The sequence below is a fragment of the Suncus etruscus genome, chromosome 1 (assembly GCF_024139225.1).
Source record: "Suncus etruscus isolate mSunEtr1 chromosome 1, mSunEtr1.pri.cur, whole genome shotgun sequence".
NCBI lineage: Eukaryota > Metazoa > Chordata > Mammalia > Eulipotyphla > Soricidae > Suncus > Suncus etruscus.
In genome coordinates this window covers 207,313,408-207,334,840 of record NC_064848.1, presented here as the reverse complement: position 1 = coordinate 207,334,840, position 21,433 = coordinate 207,313,408, and the positions used below count along the sequence as shown (strand labels likewise).

General features: G+C 63.2%; 1 protein-coding gene across 1 annotated transcript in view; it reads right to left on the bottom strand.

Moving 5' to 3' along the window:
• The window catches only part of BAHCC1 (BAH domain and coiled-coil containing 1), a 29,184-nt gene extending 9,028 nt beyond the window's left edge, over window positions 1-20,156 (bottom strand). Inside the window, exons 1-10 of the mRNA XM_049776132.1 lie at window positions 19,979-20,156; window positions 8,460-8,636; window positions 5,385-5,507; window positions 2,580-4,298; window positions 2,378-2,486; window positions 2,084-2,289; window positions 1,835-1,993; window positions 1,571-1,752; window positions 1,209-1,482; window positions 7-716 (exon numbers count right to left, since the gene is read on the bottom strand). Of these exons, the coding sequence (XP_049632089.1) occupies window positions 7-716; window positions 1,209-1,482; window positions 1,571-1,752; window positions 1,835-1,993; window positions 2,084-2,289; window positions 2,378-2,486; window positions 2,580-4,298; window positions 5,385-5,507; window positions 8,460-8,636; window positions 19,979-20,156 (3,837 nt within the window). The remainder of the gene's footprint in view (window positions 1-6; window positions 717-1,208; window positions 1,483-1,570; window positions 1,753-1,834; window positions 1,994-2,083; window positions 2,290-2,377; window positions 2,487-2,579; window positions 4,299-5,384; window positions 5,508-8,459; window positions 8,637-19,978) is intronic.
• Between the last annotated feature and the right edge of the window lie 1,277 nt (window positions 20,157-21,433).

The following is a 21,433-nucleotide window of genomic DNA, read 5'->3' as shown; positions in this document are numbered from 1 at the left end:
CGGCACCTGCGGTGACTCACCCTGCAGGCTCCTGTGCGGGGGCAGCTCCAGGTCAGCCAGCTCACTGAGGAGGGCGATTCCAGGGGTCCCAGGGCACGAGGGTAAGGGTGCTGCAGCGGGTGGGGGCACTGCAGGGGGCGGTGGGTCCAGAGGGTCAGAGACAGGCAGGTCCCCCAGGCTGATGGTGGCAGCCACCAGGGAGTCCAGGCCCGAGAGAGCCCCGAGCAGGTGGGGCTGTGGCCCCCAGTGTTTGTCGTCTTCCTCATCCTCGGGTCCAGCCTCTTCGGGGGCTACATCCTGCAGGCCCCCACCTGGGGGTGAGCCCTGCACACCACTCCCCGCGGTCCTGCCCCCCAGGGCGTCTCCCTGAGCAGGGCTGTCCAAGCTGCCCTGGACGGGGACCCCACACGGCCTCTCCTGAGACCCCTCTGGGGGGCTGGAGTCCGTAGCTCGCCTCGGGGAGCCCCGCTCTGCAGGGTGGGGTGTGATGGCAAGGTCCGAGGAGGGCTCCCTGGCCCCCGAGGGCAGTCCAGGCTCCTCTAGGCTGCGGGGACTGTGGGGTGGCTCCCCAGGGGAGAAGGTGCTCGGGGGCTCAGGAGGCTCCCCAGGGCCGGTGCTTTGCATAGTGTCAGGGTCCGGGAGGGCCGAGGCGAGTGAGGGGGGCGGCAGGGAGAAGGCAGACGTTGCTTCAGCGCAGGTGAACCCAGCAGCGAGGCCTGTGGGAGGGCAGTCAGGAATTGGGGCGCGGCTAGGGAACCCCAGGCAGCTCTGGCCACAGCCTCAGGGGTCTGGCCTGGCCTGGTCAACCAGAGAACGGGGTTCCCAGGCCCCACTAATGGGCAGAGAAGTAGCAAGGACAAGTGGCCAGATGGAGCAACTGTCGTCCTGTCCCTTGGCCTGGATCTGGGCACTGGGCCAGACACTGCTGGGTGGACCCCATTGTGGGCTGGGACCTCACTGCTGGCCAGGACCCTTCTTGGGTTGGGCCCCACTGCCCAGCTGACCCCCACTGTGGGCTGGACCCCACCCTGGACTGGCTTGAGACAGGCTGGTCTCACCCCAGCAGGCCTGGTGTCCAGGCCCCACTGGCTTTCCCTGGGCCCACCTGGGGCAGGGAAGAGGATGGAGAGAAGAGCTTGGCCTGCTGCAGTGACCATACAGGGGTTCCGTGGGCAGCCCCATTACTCTCCCTTAACCCCTGCACTCACCTGGGTCCAGGCCATGGAGGTCGGGCCGCCGTCCTCCACCCCGGGGGTCCTGAGAGCCAGGCAGGGCAGTTCCAGCCGAGGGGCTGCCGGTGGGGGCCTTGCGGGCGGGCGAGTGGCAGCAGGGTGAGAGGCGGGCAGGGCCTGTGGTGGCGGCGTTGGGGGCAGCGGGCGAGGGGGCACCCCTGGTCGTAGGGGTTAAGGCAACTGGCTTGTGGCTGGGCTTCAGGGGCTTCTCGGGCGGTGCCTCCATCTCCAGCGAGTCCTCGGGCTTCCGCTGTGCGTGGGGTGGGGGAGACTAGGCTCAGCAGGGGCCAAGGGGATGGCAGATGGGCAGGGGATCGCCTGTGGGGAGGGCCGGGTACCTGGAACTGGGCAGCCCGTGGCTGCGGGTGCGCCTGTGCCTGCGTGGGCAGCGTGTACAGGTCCTGGCGCAGGAACTGGGTGCGGGGGTACACGGGCAGTTGGCCGTGGTGCTGCATGTGGGGCGCGGGGCCCCGGGCCCCATACACGGGGGGCCACAGGGAGGCCTGGTCCATGACGTCAGCTGCAGACAGGAGACAGTGCTGGGGAAGGCTCTGGGAGCCCCCAGCCCCTGCGTTCCCTCCACCCAACACCCCTCTCCTTACCCAGTGTGTGGGGGGCACTGTGGGGCGCGGGCTCCGAGGGCAGGATGACCAGCTGGGCGGGGGCATCCTGCGAGAGGGGAAAGACGGGGGGCATGGAGCCCGGCACCCCTGTGGGGAACGTGGGGGGCAGGTTCTGGTGCAGGGCGGGGTGTCCCAGACCTGCGGAGATAGAACCAGAAGGAGCAGTCAGTCCCGGCCTCCTCCGAGCTGCCCTTGCCTACTACAGCGCTCCCTGTTCCCAGCACTGACCGTAGGAATGTCCCCCCATCCACAGGGAGGGGCTGCGGGTCCGAGGCAGCCAGGGCGCGTGTGTGGGGTGTGGGTGGGGGCCTGGCTCTCCAGACAGCTGGGCCCCCTGCAGGGAGGAGCCGCCTGCGATCACCAGGTGTGGGGCCAGGTCTCCAGGGCAGCTCCCAGACGGGTGGATCCGGGGGAAGTCCACAAGCTCCTTGTCCCTGGACATAGGGGCCAGGGGTTAGACACTGCCCCAGCCTCAACCCACCAGGGGTCTCTGAGCCCGAGCCACACTGGGGAGCCCCTTACTGCAGCAGCAGCTCCCGGCTGGCCAGCCCTAGGTGGTCCTCACACAGCCGCGTTCTCTCGTCCTCGGCCTCCAGGTCCAGAGCGTGCGAGGGACGTGGCCCAGCGGCGGCTGTGGGGTCAGAGGCAGAGGATGGGGCTGGGGGCCATGGTTCTAGCTGGATGGGTGGCCCTGAACAGGTGGAGGGTTCAGGTGGCTTCGTACCTTTGAAGGGGTTGGCCACCCGGCCCTGCCGCCCAGTGCCGCCACCATAGGCCGTCTCAGGCCGGCTCGAGGGATCCTTCTGCCGGGCCACGGCCACAGCGATGCCCACGGGCGGCTGCCGGACCTCAGTGGTGTCTCCGGGCAGGCCCTCGTGGCCCCGGCTGCGCGCGCAGTCTGGCCTTTCCACCTCGCCTGGGGCTGGGCCAGGGCCTTTGGGGGCCGGGGGCCTCCCTTCCTGCTGGGCACAGCTGGCCTTGAGTGTCCCCAGACCCACGAAGGGCGTTTTCTGTCCGACCACCAGGGCCTGGTTGCTGTACCTGAGGAGGCTCTTCATGGCTGAGCCGTCCTCGGGCGGGGCGGGCAGCTCTGGGGCCCGGAGTCCAGGGGGCTGCAGGCTGCCCCCAAATGGGTCCAGGTAGGGTCCGGACTTGCGCTCCTCGCCCACAGCCATCCCGGACTGGCTGGATTGGACGCTCCAGGGGGGCAGGTGGGACCCACTGTAGCCCAGAGAAGCCAGCTCCAGGGACTTGCGCTTGGCCTCGGCCCCGCCGCCACCTGGCGGTTCTCCTTCAGAGGCAGCCCAGTGCTGCTGGTGGCGGATCCGGGCCACCTTCTGGGCCGCCGTGGTGCCCACAGACCCTTCCTTGGCTGGGGTCTTGTCTAAAGTGCAGCAGGCCGGGGGGCCCTTCCTGCCCAGGGGGTCCTGGAGGCTCGGCCGGGCGCAGTCCGGGGCAGGCGCAGGCAGGTCCAAATAGCCGCTTTTGTCCAGAGCACCTTTGGGGAGCGCTGGGAAGAGGCTGTCAGGGCCTGTGCCAGGGAGGTGCTCCAGGCCCTTAAGCCGCGGACTAAGGGCCACATCCAGGCCCCCCGGCCGTCGCTCGCCTTTGCCCTCAGCCTTCAGGTGGGCGTAGGGGACCCCATAGGGTGCAGCGTGCTGCGGGTTGGCTGGTCCTTCCACGTGCAGCCCCTTGGCCTCGCCCATGACAGCGCAGGCCTCGGCAGCATGGTAGGCGTGAGTCTTGTCGCCTAGGTGGCCCACAGAAGGCACGAAGGTGGCCCCGCTGGCCTTCAGGTCCCGGGTCCGCTTGTCCTGCACCGTGCACAATCCCTCGGCGCCCGGGCGCAGTTGCAGGCAGGGGAAGTGTCCGGAGGCCGTGCTGAGAGGCGGCGGCCCGGCAGGCAGCGCCGAGGCCCCGGGGTAGGGCGCGGCGTGGTGCAGGTTTTGCCGCCGCTCCAGGCACTCACTGAAGGCCGGCCCGGACTCCGCAGGACCCACCACCTCCTTGGCACAGCGCCCAGGGGCCGTCACGCCTACACTGGACCGCACCAGCATGCCCCCGGCGCAGCTCGCCAGCGCCCCCTTGCCCACCTCGCCACCCAGCATCTTGGTGCTGAGCAGGCAGGAGGCCAGGTGCTTAGGGCGGCCCTCGCAGGATCCCCGGGGCACAGCCTCTCCCAGCACCAGCTGGTGCCGCGGCTCCTTGTCGCCAGTCTCCACCACCGCCTGCCGCTCCTTGCCCTCAGTCTTGCTGGCCTTCTCTTTGCCCAGGAGGAAGCGGTCGGGATCTGGGGGGCCCTTAGGAAGGGCGCCAGCTTCCCCCCACTCTCGGCTGCAGGCACCCACCGGGTGGCTAGTAGGGGCGCGGGGCACGCCTGGGAAGTTGTGATTGGCGGCCAGGAGCGTGGGCTGTGCCGGCAGGTCCCGCAGGTAGAAGTTATCTGGGGGGCCACGGAGATAAGTCAGGGCTTCACGTACACATGTACATATGCACAGACATGCCAGCACATGCAGGGAGGGGTGTATGAGGGCACACACACAGTATAGACATGCCACACGATACAAACACACACATGATACAGACACACTTTCATGCACACGTATGTACTTCTAGACCAGGGGTCCCCAAACTTATTTATTTTTTTTGTTTTTCATTTTTTGGTTTTTGGACCACACCCGGCGGTGCTCAGGGGTCCCTCCTGGCTGTCTGCTCAGAAATAGCTCCTGGCAGGCACGGGGGACCACATGGGACACCGGGATTCGAACCAACCACCTTTGGTCCTGGATCGGCTGCTTGCAAGGCAAACGCCGCTGTGCTATCTCTCCGGGCCCCCTCAAACTTTTTTAAACAGGGGGCCAGTTCACTGTCCTTCAGACTGTTGGAGGGCCAGATTATAGTAAAAACAAAAATTATGAACAAATTTCTATGCACACTGCATATATCTTATTTAGAAGTGAAGAAACAAAATGGGAATAAATACAGTATGTGACCCGCGGGCCATAGTTTGAGGACCATTATTCTAGACAAACATTCTATGTACACACGTGGCTGTATGATTCTTACACACACTTGACAGACATGTTTGTGCACACACATGCAGGCTGCAGACATGTGAACATGTACTTGTTGGCATGTAAACGACTAACACATGTATCTTCAGGACAAGTCATGCAGTACATGCCTATGCACATGTCCTTTATGCGTGCCTGTATGTGGTTGAACATATGCAGGTGTGTGTAAAAATGCTGGTATCTGGAGGCACATATATGTAGAAGCACATACATCTATGCAAAGGTGTTCATGCATGTGGCCTTGTGTTCTCATCTGCGGAAGGCCCCCCTGACCCATGCAGGTGCCCATTTGGCCAGGGCCCTCCATGCCAAGAGACAGGTGCGGCCCGTACCCTTGGGCACTGGCTGGCAGGACGGGACAGGGCAGGCAGGGTGGGGCCAGGAAACCCAGAGTACTGCTGTTCCTGACCCGAGGGAGGCCCAATGCCCAGCCCGTGAGGCTGATACCCACTCACCTTTGTGGGCCCCATAGAAACGGTGCTGCCCATAGAGGACGCTGCTCTCTCCATGGTGCTCCAAGTGGGTCATGGGCAGGAAGGTGGAAGCCAGGCTCCCTGAAAACCTGGGGTACCCGGGGGCTGCGGAAACAAGGGCACTGTACTGGCAGCCGAGGGGCCCTATGATGCCACACATGGGTCTCTGGGCACAGCCCCCCTAGTGCCAGCCCTGCTGAGCTGTGATGATCCGACGTCTTCTGGGGGTCCGGAGGGGCAGCAGGCAGGGATGGATGGGTCCTGGACTGTCCTGGGACCACTGGGCCTGCCTGGGCCTGCTGTCCCCTGCGTCCTCAACTTGGGTCCGTCCTATCAGATCTGAACCCAGGAGGATGCCGCTGCACTCTCGGTGGACCTGGCCTGGGGCCTGAGCTCCTTCCCCTCAGACCCTCACCCCGAAGCTCAGTCCCGCTCCTTGCCCACAGCCTTGTGCTGTGTTTCGGGCTGATCCTGGGCACAACCTATGGGGCCACAGACTCGGGACCCGGGACCGACGGGCTACAGGTAGCTCTGGACAGGCACCTGGGACTGTCCAGGGTCCTGGCTGTCCCAGACTGTTGGCACCAGGAGGAAGCAGGAGGCCCTGGGGATGGGGTCGAGGGCCCAACAGGCTGAGCGAGTGGGAGCTCAGCCCAGAACGGGGGTCCTGGGAAAAACCCTGAGCAGGAATTGGGGCTCAGGCACATGGTCTGTGGGCCTCACCCATGTTACTTCAGGGCTCCAGGTACTTATAGACATGGGACACGGGCCGTCCACCTGCTGTGATGGTTCCCAGAGGCTGAGCACTCCCCAGGGGCCCATCTAGGCCTCCCTCCCCTTCTTCCAGCCTGCTGGGGGGCAGTGGCAGTGGGAGCAGTGAGAGGCTGTGGGGATAGTAGGGATATGCAGCAGGTTTGGGATGTGCGGGCCACACTCAGTCTGTCTAGGAAGGGTGTGGGGCATTTGGCTGCAGGCAGGCAACTGTGCCCGAGAACCCCTCCTGTTGGCAGCAGATTGGGGGCCACTGGGTGCTGGGTTCAGGCTGGGCTGACTGTTCTCAGGACCCCTAAGCGCCCCATGGTGCTGGACAACCCCTTAGGGCACTGGGGTCATAAGAGGGGCCCCTACTCGACCCTCATCATCTGGACCCCAAAGTTCTAGGCTCAGCTCTGCCCAGAATGTCTGGCCGGGCCAATATTGGGGTTCAGGGAACATAGAGCATATAGCTCCGTGCTGCCCCTTACTGCCAGCCTTTGGCTGGGCTCCAGTCCCGAGTAGGACATCCACAGTGGTGTGGGGCTGGAGTAGTTGAGGTTGTGGAGCTCCCAACTGGGAGACCCAGGGCTCTAGGGGCCAAGTCAGCCATGAGGCCCTGCACCCTTCTGCCGGCGTCTGGGGGGGCAGCACACAGGCATAGTGCCAGGGCCTCACCTACGAGCTGGGGGCAGCCTCAGCCAACCTGCAGCCCTGGATCCTGAGCAGAGTGTGGCTGATGGAGGAGAAACTGAGGCGGGAAGGAACATACTGGGGCCAATCTCACCCGCCTGGCTGAGAGGTAGCTGAATGGGTGTGGATTGAGGGCAGGGGGAACCATGATCCCCATCATCAGAGAGACCTCAGGTGGCACCAGAAGTGCCAATTGCCCTCAGTGGGGGGGCCAGGAACAGACCCCCCCCATCCGCCTGCTGGGTGGTCCCCTGCCAGGCCGGACCATCCCCACTCACTGCCCCCACCCAGGAGAGAGGAGGTGGGGCCGGATGTGCGGGCAAAGCCAGATGTTCCGGGTGCGGCCGCACAGCGCCAGCCCCAGCCCCAAGTGCCCTGGATGGGAACTGATGCCCAGGCTGCCATGCCAGGCTGGCTCCCCGGGCCCTGCACTGACCAGCAGCACTGACCGCCGCCCGCAGCCCAACGCAGCGCCCTGCCGCCCACACTGGGTCCTGGCGCGTGCCCCTGCCCAGCACGGAGTAGAGAAGCGGCCCCAGCACAGGAGCCAGCTGGCAGCCAGTCAGACGAGCGGCAGCGGGCACCGCGCCAGGGCAGCCCGCCAGCCAGATCTGCCACCCGCCGCCGCGCTCCCTGCTCCGCTCTCAGGCGCTTGGCCTGGCGCACCACGTGGCCCACAGCCCAGCAGGGCAGGAGGGTGGGGAGCAGCGGGTGTGGCCGGGGAGGGAAGAGGGGGGGAGGGGAGGGGCGGCCAGACAGGAGCAGGCTGGGGGGTCCCCAGAGGCGCAGAGAGATCCAGATGCTCTGGGGGCAGCAGAGGGATTCCCTCCCCTCAGGCCGGGCAGCTGGGCTGAGGGGTGCCCAGGCCGCACCCCGGGAAGCAGAAGCCGTTGACAGGGGAAGTGGAAGCAGCCAGGTGCTGCCAACGGTCGCCGTGGCCAGCCAGCCCCAGGCGGAACGGAGGGAACCAGGGCACTGACCGCTCTTCGGCGGGGGGCAGCTGTGTCCATGCCCAGGAGCCTTGCACTGGGAAGGGGTGTGGACGCTGCGGGGGCCAGGCAGGCCACCCACTGCCACTGTGCTGTCTGGGCTGCAGAACAGGTGACAGGGTGGAAAAGTGAAGAGGCGAGGGTGGGCACCTCACCTGCACCCTGCCTGGCTCCGTCAGGGTGGCCCCTCCACGGCTCCTATCACCTGCCCCTACACCCTCGGGCGCGCTAACCTCCCAATCAATCGGCACACGTGTGCCTGTCACCCAGAGGGTACTGGGCAGGGTCGGGAGCAGACGGGCCTCGTGCCCACTGCCAGATGCGATGGGCGTCCTGTGTGCCAGCTGGCGGCCACGGCGGGATCAACCTTTGCCAGCTTTAGGGACAGGCAACCTAGCTATGGCGGTGCCTATGGCCCTCGATGTGGGGTACAGGGCCACTGCCCATGTCCCAGTGCCCAGGGGGCTGGGCAAGACAGTGGGGGTGTGGTGTGTGTGTGTAAAGGCAGACAGGCAGGACACAGCCCCAGCTGCGCCCCACGTGTCGTGTCCTGGCCCCTCCCCCAGCCCAGCTGTGCTGCACATCTGGCGAGAGGGCTGCCCAGCAAAGCCTGCACACTCACCTTCATGGGAGTGGGAGAACCAGATGTGGGAGGCAGCCGGGTGCGAGGCGCGGTAGGCCTGCTCTGTTGGGGCAGGCGCTGGGCCAGGGTGCGCTGGGGTCGAGGGTCCGAGGCTGCCCGTCAGGAAGCTGCTCATGAATGGGGCAGCTCCCGAGCTGCTCACAAGGCGGCTGCTGCCTGTGGACAGAGTGGGGTAAGCGGGGGCTGGTCGGAAACCCCATGGACACAAGGTCAGAACCCCCTCCCCAAGCCCCAGCCTCGCAGTTGGGGGTTGGCGGGTACATCGCCCCGTCCATGTAGCTGCCAGAAGCCCAGCAGGAGTCTGGGCTGGCCCGTGGCTGGCCTATGGCCCCGGGACTTCTGGGGGTCCGGCTCAATACTAAAGGACTATCCAGGCCCACCTGCGATCTGGCCTCCCCTCCCCCATACCCCCCTCCTCCCGCCTCCAGTTCCCATGGTGACGCCCGCAGGAAGGACGAGCTCTGCTGCCTGGCCTGGTGGGTGGTCTGGGCGCCAGCCCCTACGGGCGCTGCCTGGCACTTGTCACCTCCATGCCTGGGCACTGAGCCTGGCGGGGACCATCCAAGGCCAGGCAGTGGTTCTGGGGATCTGGGCGAGGCCCGGCAGCTGGGGGCTGCGTCGTGACGTGGGCAGGAGACTGGGAGCAGAGTGGCAGGCCTAGGGGCTGGACCTGCTGTTCCCAGCCTGCGATTCAGCACCTGAGGGGGTGTGGGGGCTGTGGGGGGCCGTGAGCAGGGGCGAGAACCAGGGACTTCCCGGGCAGCCAGACCACAGGCGTCCAGCCAGGGCCGGAAGTGCGGGCCTGGGCGGGCACCCCAGGGACACATGGCCCCGCCCCGGCCCTCCCTGGGACACCCTCATACAGGAGGGGCTGCGAAGGCGTGTGGGAACCCCGGACTGTGCTGGCTCCCACCACAGGGCCTGGAGGGAAAACGAGGCACGGCCCAGCTGCACTGGTTCCCCCTGTGTGGGGGTGTCAGGCGGTGGACCCTGCTGGAGCTGGGGGCTGCCCCAGATTGACCTCAGCTCTGAGGGGTCCTGTGGCTGTCCTGACACTACCCAGCCAAGCCCACAGTCTGTGGTGGCTCAGCCACACCTGTGTCTGGACTTCGGGGACACCCAGGGGCCTCCACTGTTGTCTTCTCTGGGCTCTGCCCCTATCGGCGGAGCCCATCCGGGTAGGCAATTTGGGGCTCCAGTGTGGGGAGTGGACAGTGGAGGAGCCAGGGCAGGCACATGGGTTTGGCGGGAGGAAGAAGAGGGAGCCCCAGGATCCCTCAGGCAAGCCACTGTGACGCTTCAGTATACCCCACCATGGGTCTGGGGATTACTCCTGAGGTTCTGCGCAAGCTGGACATGGCCCTGGTCCTCACTGGCGCCTGAGCCCCCAGAAAACTGGACATGTCAGGACGGGACGAGATGAGACAGGACAGGATAGGGACAAGATGGGACAGGACTGGACATGGTGCAGCCCCATGATTGGCAGGAGCTGCAGCAGAGGCGTCAGGCTGGTCTCGGCAGGAGCCCAGCTGGACACGTCTCTGCCCCTAGCGCACTCCCCAGGCTGGTGGCACTAACCCGGTCGGACTCCGCAGGGACTTCACAGGGTCCAATCCGGCCCCTGCACCCCCCAGGCCCTTTTCACCTTCCCTGGTGCTGCCTCCTCAGGGGGTCCCCCGGTCCCTGCGAATGTCCAGTTAGGCTTTTGGGGGACCCAAGGGTCACGCCAGGATGCAGCTTCCCTGCTCTGGGGGCAGGGACAGAGACACGGTGTTTGGGCTTCCCGGGATGGGCTGAGTGTCAGGGTCTCTGGATCTGCCAGCTGTGCCCTGCAGTGAGGTGGATCTGAGGGCACAGAGGCAGAGCCGATCAGGGGGTCTGGGGCAGACGCTGGGTCTACACAGATGCCCACCACCGAAGCAGCTCCACCAGTGGGGAGGCAGAGGGTGTGGCGACAGAGATGGTCCTGCGCTGGCTTCTCCTCAGGAGGCCGTGAGCGCACATGGGGGCTCCTGGAAGCCACGGGCCGCCTGGCACCACCCTGCTGGCACCATGCTTGCATCCATGTGGGTGCTGCAGCCTCTCACCAGCTGCCACGCCCACTAGCCATCAGGCCTCCTTCCCACTCCCACAGGGCACTAGCTGGGTGACACGGGTGGGGCCAAGCTGGCTGACCCCACAGTCTGAGCTGTCCTGCCCCATACGAGGGAGCAGAGTGGATGTAGAAGAGTTGACCCCGGGGGTGGGTCCGTCTGCAGGAGACGGGAAGACCCCAGGTGGTTAAAGCTCAAGTCTGGGCAACTTTTCCCACCCCAACCAGAGGTCCCACCCGGAGACCCATCACTATCTCAGCTGTGGACGTATGAACACATGTATGCATGTTTGAGCACATGCGTGCACATACAGTAGGTGCTCACACAGTGCACCACAAGCATGTGTGGATGCATTATCATCTGTACATGTGTGTACGCGAGATGGGCACACACACGAACAATATGTGGGTACCCATGTATGAACACATGTGCAATACAAACAGGATTTGCTGGTACTGAGCATGTGGTGTCTATTGTGTGTGCTGAGAACATACGAATGTTTGGTCTGGGGGCTGTGGCTTCGAGTATTACAAACGGCTATTGGGATGCCCTAATGCTCCATCCTTTGTCTCAGTTTGTCCGTGAGGCGCCCAGAGTCAAACACCCCCAGCCTAGTTGTTTGCTGCCTGCATGACGGGTCTGGAGTTGTAAGTCTGTGTAGACGCCTCCCCCCTATGCTGTTATGCAGGAGCCCAGCCCAGGCCATGCAGCCACACCCCTGAGCCAGGCCACACCCCTCGCTGTCTTGGGGGACCTACTGCTCCCTCGGTCTTGCTGGCCAGGAGAGGAGGCGGCTGTGTGGGCGGGAGGAAGGGCAGGGCTGGGCTCGGGGGAGCATGAGTGCATCACAGGAAGCCCCATCATAGAAGGTTTCAGAACCCACTTGGCAGAGGCGCTCAGGCCACAGGGGGAGCCGCAGGGAGCGTCAGTCTCAGCCGGAGCTGGCAGGGCATGGGGGAGGTTCAGCTTCCTCTCAGGGGTGCGCCTGCCACTCCGCTGAGACTGCCCCCACCCACCACACCCACAGCCATTCAGTCCCTTGTGCCTCCACCAGCCCTACCGACCCAGGATACCGCAGGGCTGCAGGTGGGCAAGTCCACTCACAGGCCAAGGCCTGGACACACAGGGCGCAGGGCACAGGTCCCAGGCAGTGGCCTTGCCGTCACTACCTGGGTTCAGCCCCAGGCCCGTCCATGGGCTCACAACAGAGCTACAGGAGATGGTACAGCGGCAGAGGATGCTTGAGGGATATTGGTCACGACTTCATGCCTTCCCCGCAGGCTGTCTGTCCACCCCACCATCCCTCCATCTAGCGTCCCATCATCCCCCACCTTACCATCATTTCCCCCACCCCCATCATCCCATCCCTCCAATACCCCATCACCCCCAGCATCCGTCCACCATTCCCATTCTGTCCATCATCCCACCATTCCACCGCCCATTCATACCCCAAGATCCCACCCACCCAGCTATTCACCATCCACCTGCCCATCTGTCAATCGTGTACCCACCACCCAGTCATCCCCACCTTTTCCTTCTATCCTTCCATCCACAACCCATCTACCCCACTACCATCCATCTGCCCACCCACCCACCTATCAGTTCATCTTTTCACCCACACATCCACTCATCCTTCTATGCACACATTTGTCCATCAACTCACCCCCATACACACCCATCCATCCGTCCATACACCCACCATACATACAAGCACCCACCCATCCATCCATCCACCCATCCACTCATCCATCCATCCATCCATCCATCCATCCATCCATCCATCCATCCATCCATCCATCCATCTATCTATAAACCCACCCAACCAGCTATATACCAACCCATCCATCTATGTACCCACCCACCCATTATTCATTCATCCATCATCCATCCATCTGTCCATTCATCAGCCCACCTATCCACTGAGGGGAAGGAACTGTGGCTCAGTCAGAGTGAAACCTTCTGAAAGCGAGGGAAGAGGAGTAGATCAGTGACTCTTACTAGGAGCTTGTTCAGAAAAATCAGAATCCACGTCCCAAAGGACCCCACACCTGTTGGCTGGTCTGAGGCAAACACATAGACATAAAAAAAATAAACCCACCAGACACAGACATACGCACAAAGACAGATACAAAGACAGACTGACACACATATAGAAAAAATCACTCACAGAAACACAGACACACATATATAGACTCATTGACACACAAAAACACACACACAGGGGCCGGAGTGATAGCACAGAAGTAAGGCGTTTGTCTTGTATGCAGCCACCACAGGATGAATCTGGTTTGAATCCTGGCATCTGATATGTGCCCCCGAGTCTGCCAGGATGATTTCTGAGCGCAGAGCCAGGAGTAACCCCCGAGCACTGCGGGTGTGACCCCAAAACAAACAAAAGAAACACACACACATAAGTAGACAGATTATCTCTCAGATGCCTGGGTTCACACAATCCAGTCCTGAGGATGGGGATCTGTCTGACCAGTCCCCTGGCCCTGGGCACATGCTCCCTGAAGTCGCAGCTGAGCCCTCAGTGCAGGGAAAACTGGGGTGTGCAGTCCTGAGAAGCTGACACAAACTGCTATACTCAGTGGAGTTATTTCATGCATGTCCCGGGCTTTTTCGGGGTTAACCCAACGGCGCCTTCCAGCTCGATTTAGATTTAATTTTAATGTTAATTTAAAATAAATTAAAAGGCTTATTTTTAGGAGACCCACAGGGAGGCAGCTACCTCTAAGCGTGGGTTCACTGCAGGAAAAGGCCCAGGACGGGAAGCGGCCACCACAGGCTGCATGGAAGAGCCTGGACAGAGGGACAGATTCCAGAGACAGGACTGCAGGATACACCCACAAACACACAGGCACACTGGCATACACCTGTGTATGCTTGTCCACATACATGCCCAGACACGCAGGCCAATGTACTGGCACAACATGCGAACAAACCCACACATGCATCCATGTATGTCAACATGCCCAGAAGCACACACGATGCCCATCTGCTCGCACATGCAAACATGCCTCCCCCACACGTGCATCCATATGCATACATGTACACACCGATGTGCATACATTCACACATGCACAACGGCAGCAGGCAGGTGTCTTGGCCTAGGAGCCGGCATTGTATGTGCTGGGCTACAAGGGTGTGGCGGGACTGCTCACAGGTCAGGTCGGTTGCTGGCCCTGCTGGATGGGGCAGAAATGCTGCGTCTGAGCAGCTGTGAGGACACAGCCAGCCCAGACCCCTCACGGAGGAGCACTGGGTAGAAGCATCAAAGGCCTCCCCAGAAATCTACAGGGAGCAGAGGAGTCTGAGAGGGGCACAGAGGGAGAACTAGGGGGTGGGAAGGTAAAAGAGGAGGGAGGGGAGGGTGAGGCGGATAGGGAGCCGTTCCCCCCCAGCTCCTGCGGCAGGACCTGGCCAACCCCTCCTCTGAGAGCCCTCTGAGGCCCCCCCAGGGCACAGGCCCCACCTGCCTGATGATCCTATTCTCTCGCTTTGCCCTTTTGTGGTGCAGAGAAGGGGCAGGGGACATGGCGAGGGCTGCAGGGACATGGGTTGCAGGTACAGGGTGGCACTGGTGTGTCCATTCTGGGCATGGGGTAGAGACCCAGGTCAGACCTTGGCACGGCCCCCAGGTCCCCCAAGCAAGCTGACCCAGTAGCTGGGTGACAGGGCTACGCAGGGGGCAGGCAGAGAGGGGCTGAGGGCAGTGAGGCTGAGCCAGCACAGGCGGTTCCAGCAGGAGCATGAGCGAAGTGGGAGGTGTGTGAGCCTGAGTGCGAGTGCAGACATGTGTGTGAATATGTGAGTGTGTGTATGCCTGAGTGTGAGTATTTGTGGATGCATGAGTGTGGAATGCGTGTACGCGTGCATGAGTGAGTGCTGGCACACACGAGTGTAGAGCATGTATCTACTGGCATGTGCGTGAGCGTGTCTGTCAGTGTGAGGCTTTGTGATTCTAAGTGTGTGTGTCAGTGTGTACATAAGTATGAGCATACGCATATAAGGTGTGAATGTGGAACATGGGTGCATGTATGGTGGAGTAAGCAGGCGGAGGCTGGTAGGGCCATGCCAATGTATTCCACTGTCAGTCCCCCGACCCCGTGACGCTCGTGGGTACAGCTAGCCTGCCCATAGTGCCTGTCCTACCTTGGAGGTGCTCAGGGTACCTGCCCAGATGTTGCACTGCCAGCTTCTGGGTCCCCGCCTGCCTCTGCCTCTGCCCCTGGCTGGCCTGGCATTGGGAGGGCACTTGCCCATCAAGTGCTGCAGAGTCAGGGATGCCCCGATTTCCCTGGCCTAGAGGGCCGGTGATCTGGGCTTCATGAAGCCTCTGATCGCCCAGCTCCTGCGGACACTGCCAGGTACACAGAGGCCTCCAGGCAGCCCAGAGGGCTCGTTCTCAAACTTTCCACGGAGAAGTCAAAATCCTACCAGCAAAGAGTATGGTTACTTCAGAGCCTGTGCAGGGGCCCTGCAGCCTGGCTGATGTCCTGTCTGTCCACAGACCAGTTCCAACCATTCATCACTCCCCAGACCCAACTCAATTCTTGACATAGCCGTAGAGCTTGCCTGGCAGGGTCCCCACCGCCTCGCCCAGGCCTCTGTGCACTCAGCATGGTTTGAACCGGGCCAGGATGTCCAACAGCCCCAGCCAGGCCGCAGGAGGTGCTAACATCAGCTATTACAGCCACGTTGGCTGCAGACAGCCAGGCTATGCCATTGGTGGTACATTATCCCGTAAAGGAGTCAATGGGGAGCCTCCCGCCCCAATGGGCCCGCACCAGGCACGCACATGGCTCCCCCAGCTGGGGGCTGCCTGCACAGAAGGGACAATGGGCAGATGTGGATGGGGACCCTGGGGTAGGGTGTGCTGGGCGTAAGGCCACTACCTGCCAAGGCGCTCAAGCATCAAGGCATGTGGCCGGCATCCCTCCTGGGGTTGGGGCAGTGACCAAAAGGGGGGCAGCATACTGGAGAACGACGATACTATGGCAGCTTTAGACTCTACTCAGGGCCATCCGAGCAAGACCCTCAGCTGGGATCCCACTGGGCCTCAGGCCAGAGCTTAGGAAGGAGGCCAGGGCAGGGGGTTCCTGGGGGCCTTTTCCCACCACACCACGGGCCTGGGAATTCTCAGCTCAGGGCCAGGCCAGGCGACCCTGTGAGCATTCTGGGAACTGTAGTCCTCTGGGATGGGGTGTAGGGGTGCATGAGGAGCAGAGGGGTCACCAGAGCCTGACCATGCGGGGAAGGGAACTTCCGGTCCTTGCAGAAAGGCTCCCGCCCTGCCCTGGCATCTGATCACGCCCACCCTGACTCCCTGATTTTGGCGGGGAAACCTGGGAATGCACCCAGACAAGGAGGGCCTTGACCCGAGCATCCGGATTGAAAGAAGCTTCCAGGAGCCAGAGCAATAGTAAGAGTCTGCTTGCACACGGCCACCCTGGGTCTGATATCCAGCACCCCGTAGGGTCCCCACCAAGCACCGCCCAGAGTGATCCCTGAACACAGAGGCACCTGACACCGCACAGGGTGGACCCGAGCCCATAAGTAAAGAAACGAGTGACTCCTGCTCCTGTGCTCCCGCTCCGTCACTCCCATGCCCTGGCCTCCCCAGGGACGCATGTGCTCCCTTGGGCCCGCTGGGTGCCGCCAGCCGTCACTCTGGCTCACACCGCCCGGATGCCATATGGGAACTGACAGGGAACAACGCATCAGCGTGCCCAAGTGTATCTGGATTGTCCAACACGCTCTCTGGGAGCGCGGCCATTCATCAAGATTCCAGCGTCCTCCCGCCCATGACCCCCTCCGGTCTCTCTCTCTCCTCCCTGCGCCCACCGGCCCTGGCCCTCGAACCCAGGCCCCACTCCTGTGAGGACACTGTCCCCCCACCCCGGCTCCCAGGGACCCCAGACTTGGCGCTCTCTTCTCTCCCCCCACCCAGCCCCAGGCCGGGGGCCAGCCCGCTAATCGCCAAGAAGTGACAAATGCCAGAAGCCCCGCCAATTAAATTTAAACGCATGCAAAGCTCAGTGGCTAGTAAATTATTATTTTTATTAGCTTGAACCAAGTTCCCGTAAGAGAGAAAGTCAGCCGGCTCCCATGAATGGCTCTTGTATAATTTATTTAACTCCCTGCTCTTTGCCAAAGCCTGGAATATTTTTAGCTCGTTCTGTTGTTGGATTTGGCTTTTTTATGTGTGTTTCTGAGCGGTATTTTTAGCCGCATCCATGTTTTTCTAACAGCCTCCGATGCGTTCTGTCCTGTCTGTTCAGGCTGCTGAACCCCCGTCTCGCGGCGCGAGGAGGGAGATTCCTCAGAATAACCGGGGGCAGCGCTTGGGGGGTGCACGCACTTGGCAGGGGGGCCGGGCCACGTGCACTGGGGCCACTCCTGCCTACCGCTAATTTGCCTCCTCCCTCACGTGACCCGGGCATTTCTATAGGCCTGATGGGGATGGGGGGCCGCGCCCTCCCCAGAGCATTTCACCCACATTCCGAAAACGGCTGGGTGGGCTGGCGCCGCCCAGCTCTGGCTGGGGTCTGGCTGGCCTGGGCCCTTGGCGGGGCGGGTGGGACGAGGGAAAGTGACGCTTCGCACCTACTTAATGCTGGGAACGCTGCGGCAGCCACAGTCCCTGGTGTCACTGAGCTAATGAGGTATTTACGAAAATGTATTTTTTTTCTTTACAAAAAAAAGAAAGAAAGAAAGAAATATTCCATGAGAGGGAGGGAACTCTGGAGGGAATTTCACACTAGCTGGTGGGTTTGGATTCGGGTTGGGATTTTTTGGTTGTTGTGTTCACCTCCCTGCTGTCTCAGGGACCCCCACTTGCATCCCAGAGCCCAGGTGTAACCTGAGTGGGAGCAGCACCCCGCCCCCACCCACATGCAGACACCCATGTCACCCAGACCCCGCCTGGCGCTGCCTCCGCAGGTGGGAGCCCAGAGGAGCTGAGCAAGCACCCAGAGCCCAGAAAGGGCGACAGTAGATTTTTCCCTTTTTTAATGCCCCCCACCACGGCAGCTTTGCTTCTGTCACCATTGGAGGTGACACCAAACACTGAGCTAAAAATAATGGGTGCGAACCTGCCCCCCCCCAGCACCTCCCTCGGCCAGTCCACGCCCCCAGCCCAGCCACCACCATCACCACTCCCACACCCTGTGGTCCCTGCTCCACACTTTCATTTTTAGCAAAACCACAGAAGCACTGGGCCCGGCTCTGAGGAAGGCTGGGTGGACCCAGGAAAAGGCAGTGCAATGCAGGGGAGACCGGGAGATGCTGGCGTGAGGTGGGATGTGGCCCCCTCCCAGACAGGCAGTCTGGTCCCACCCCACCCCCCAGCCTCCTCCCAGGTCCCAGCCAGCAGCAGGAAGGCCTGAAAGTTCTCCAAAGGGGTGCTCGGGAACCACCCGGGGCCTCACACATCCTCTCCTGTGCTTCCCTCTCTGGAAAATGCACCGTCTACACCCCATAGCAGCTCGGTGGGCTGTGAGGAAGTCGGGGGGGGGGGGGGAGAGGCAGGGGGGGCCATCTGAACTCTCAGGCCACTGCCCAAGGGGAAAAAGGCTTCGAGTCAGTGGTGTCTGCTGGACACAGGATGGACCTGGCGGTGCCCAGTGTTCGGACACCCCAAGCACAATAGATCCCACTGGGAGGGATCTCTGACCAGGCTGGGCCCCTTCCAGCGCCCCCTAGAGCACCGTGCTCCGGGCAGCGGGCAACAGAGGAGCCCTGCTGAGGGAAAGGGCCCAGGCCCCTTTCTGCAGCCTCTAGGCCTTCACCCAAGACACGTGCTGGCACTCGGTGAGGGAGACAATGGTGGTGCTCTGGGTTTCCACCTGGCTAATCTGGTGGGGAGGGGCAGCGAATGGAGACATGGGCCAGTGGGGACCTGGCGGGGCTGGAAACATCAGGACGTGGGCAGGAAGACCTTAGGGACCCCGGTGATGCTCCTGGGGACAGCTGGTTAGGTCTGGGCTAGTCCGCAGCATGGGGACTCAGGGGGACGCAGACCCCAGTCAGGCCCGCACGGCACTGCAAGCTTCTTCCACACTCATCTGGGGTCAGCAGCCTGAGCCCAACGAGGAGTCCGGGCAAGGGCCAGCATCCCTGGGGCATCCCCCAGCGGGGGACTCTGTGAGCATGAGCATGAAATCGCCAGGCAAGAACCGTCTCTCAGGAGAGAGAAAGCCGGAGAAGGCAGCAGAGAGGATGCCTCTCTGCTGGACCGGGGCGGCCAGTGGGTGTGGAAGACGCCGCTGGCCCTGTGGCGCTCCCCAACTTCGGGTTCTACTCTCCCAGGGCTGAAGTGCTGAAAGCTCATTAGTATTAGGCGAGTCTGCATATTTTTCCCCTCTCTGGGACACGCACTGGTCCTTTCTTTTCACCATCTCTTCTGACATTGTTCCTTGTGGTCCGACTGCTCCATCCGTTTTCATCCACACGCTAATTGTAATCCCATTAAAGCAGATATAATTTTATTAGTATTCACAGTTCATCAAGCTAGCAATAGTAACTGTTACTGCCAAATTAACAACAACAACGACAACAACAACAACACAAATAAGGCAAGCAACGTTGGTGATGTTCAGAGCCTTCAGGGAACAAAACTACCCTCCTCGGGAGGAGGCCAGGGGCCGGGCCAGGCCTGGGAGAACGCGCCCCGCGATCTGCTGGGGACCTCTCTGCCCCACTCCACCGGCTGCGGGCACCTGAGCACGCTCCTCGGGGCAAGCCCAGAAGACTCCCCCAGGTTCAGCTACCAGCTACAGGGTGTGAGGGCGAGAGAAGACCAGCCAGGCCCTGGCCTTCGGCGTCCCTGCGCCCCGAGGCCTGGTACTCTCTTGCAGCAAAACCCGCCAGCGCATGCTCGGTTGCACCGAAATCCGTGCGCCCCCAGCACCCCGCGCTTTGTCCCCCTCTGCTCCGAGCCACGCTGCACTCTGGCCACCCTTTGTCGGGCTGCGGCCGGAAACCGGAGGCTCTGGCTCAGGCGGTCGCATCCTGCAAACCCATTTTCGCCCTGACACTTGCAGGCTTTATATAGAAACAGGATTTGCTGGTCTTACCCGGCTCGTCCCGAGCGCGCGCAGGGCGCCCTAACCGAGGCCTCCGTGCCCCGCGCACAACAGGGTTTTGTTCCCGCACAAAGTGCCCCGTTGTCCCCGCCCTCCAGCCCACCCCCCGAAGACCCCCACCACCACCCCAAGCCCCAGGTTTGGAGCGGCGGGTGCAGAAATGCGTTCTGGGCGGAATCCGGTTCCTCTGCAGGAGGATGGGGAAGAGAGGCGGGGCGGGTGGGCTTCGCTTTGAGCCGGCTGGGGGGCAGCCCCGCGACCCCCGCGACCCCGGCTCCGGGGCGCGCCCCGCACCCCGGATCCCCGCGCCACTGACCTGCGTGCGAAGCCATGGGCAGCGGCGACGCGAAGTACTTGGCCGGCTGGAAGTGCGCGGGCGGTTGCGCGGCCGGCCCGGCTGGAGCGAGGCGAGCGGCGGCCGCGCCGCGGTGGCCCAGGCTCCCGCGCTCCGGCAGCAGATGCGGCGGCGGCGGCACGAAGTCGCGGCCATCCATGCCGGGCCCGGCCCCGGCCCCGACCCGCCGCCGCCTCCCGGGACCCGGGGGCGGCTGGGCGCGCGCGGGGCGCGGGGCGGGCGGCGGCGGCGGCGTCCGGCGCGGCGGGGTCGGTCAGCACGCGGGCGGGCTGCGCTCCTCCGAAGGCGGCCGCGCGCAGGGCCGGCGGCCGCCGTGCGGGCCCATGGTCTGCGGAAGCAAGCACAGGAGACTCGGTGACTGGGGGCGCCCATGGCGCGGGAATCCCGCCCCCCGGACCCACACCCACCCACACCCACACCCGCCGGCCCCTGGCAGCCCCGGCCCGGCCCGCTCGACTCCCCCGCCGCGGGCACGCATGGGCAGCCCGGATCCCGTGCGCACACACACGCACCGGGTCTCGCCACGCTCGACCCCGGCTGCCCACGGAGCCCGGCCTCGGCGATCGGCGGGGCACCGCAGAGCGGGCGCCGTGCGTGGCCAAGGACGCACACGGCGACCCGCCAAGCCATCGCGCCCGCACACTCACACACTCGCCCCGCACCCGGGGGGCAGGCCCGGGGCCAGACTCATTTGGCCCCCGTCCCCCAGCTCCCGCCGCGTTCCCAGGCCCGGTTTTTTTTCTTTTCTTTTTTTTTTCTTACTGCAACCCCCTAAACCGAATAACCATGCTAATTAGGCGAGTAATTTTATTGATTGCAGCTCAAGAGTTGCCTTTTTTTTATAACCTTCCTTTTCTCCCCTCTCCCATCCCCCCATGCGCCTTCCCTTCTATTCTTTGGAACCGCACCCCCCCACCCAGGCCCCAGTGGGACCGACCCCCAGCGCCCGCGCCCCACTTCCTAGCCGCGAGGGTCCCCTGATCCCGCCGCCCCAGACCCGGGCAGGGCAGGGCGCCCCGCGCCACCGTCGCCGGAGTCACCTGGGCCGCCACGCCGCAGTGCCCGGCCGCGCGCCCGGAGCCCCGAGCTTCCTGGCGAGGCTGGAACAATCACCCCGCCCCCCAATCAGAGTCGCCCAGGATCTTCCTCTGCGGATGGGGGCTCTGGGGAGGGGGCTGCTGTGGACTGGAGGACACGGTTCCGACTCGACACCCCGGTTCTTTTGCTTATTTCCGAGAGCCCTCTTGCCCAGGGAGCCGGTGTGGTGCACAGCGGCCGGGGGACGCGGGCTCGGGGTCCGAGGGGCCGCGGGGAGCTGGAGAACCTCCACTCTGCGCCCCTGACGCGGCCCCGGCCCGACGACCCCCCTTGCCAGGCTCTCGCAACCCACCTCGGCCTCCCCCATTTCCTCGTCCC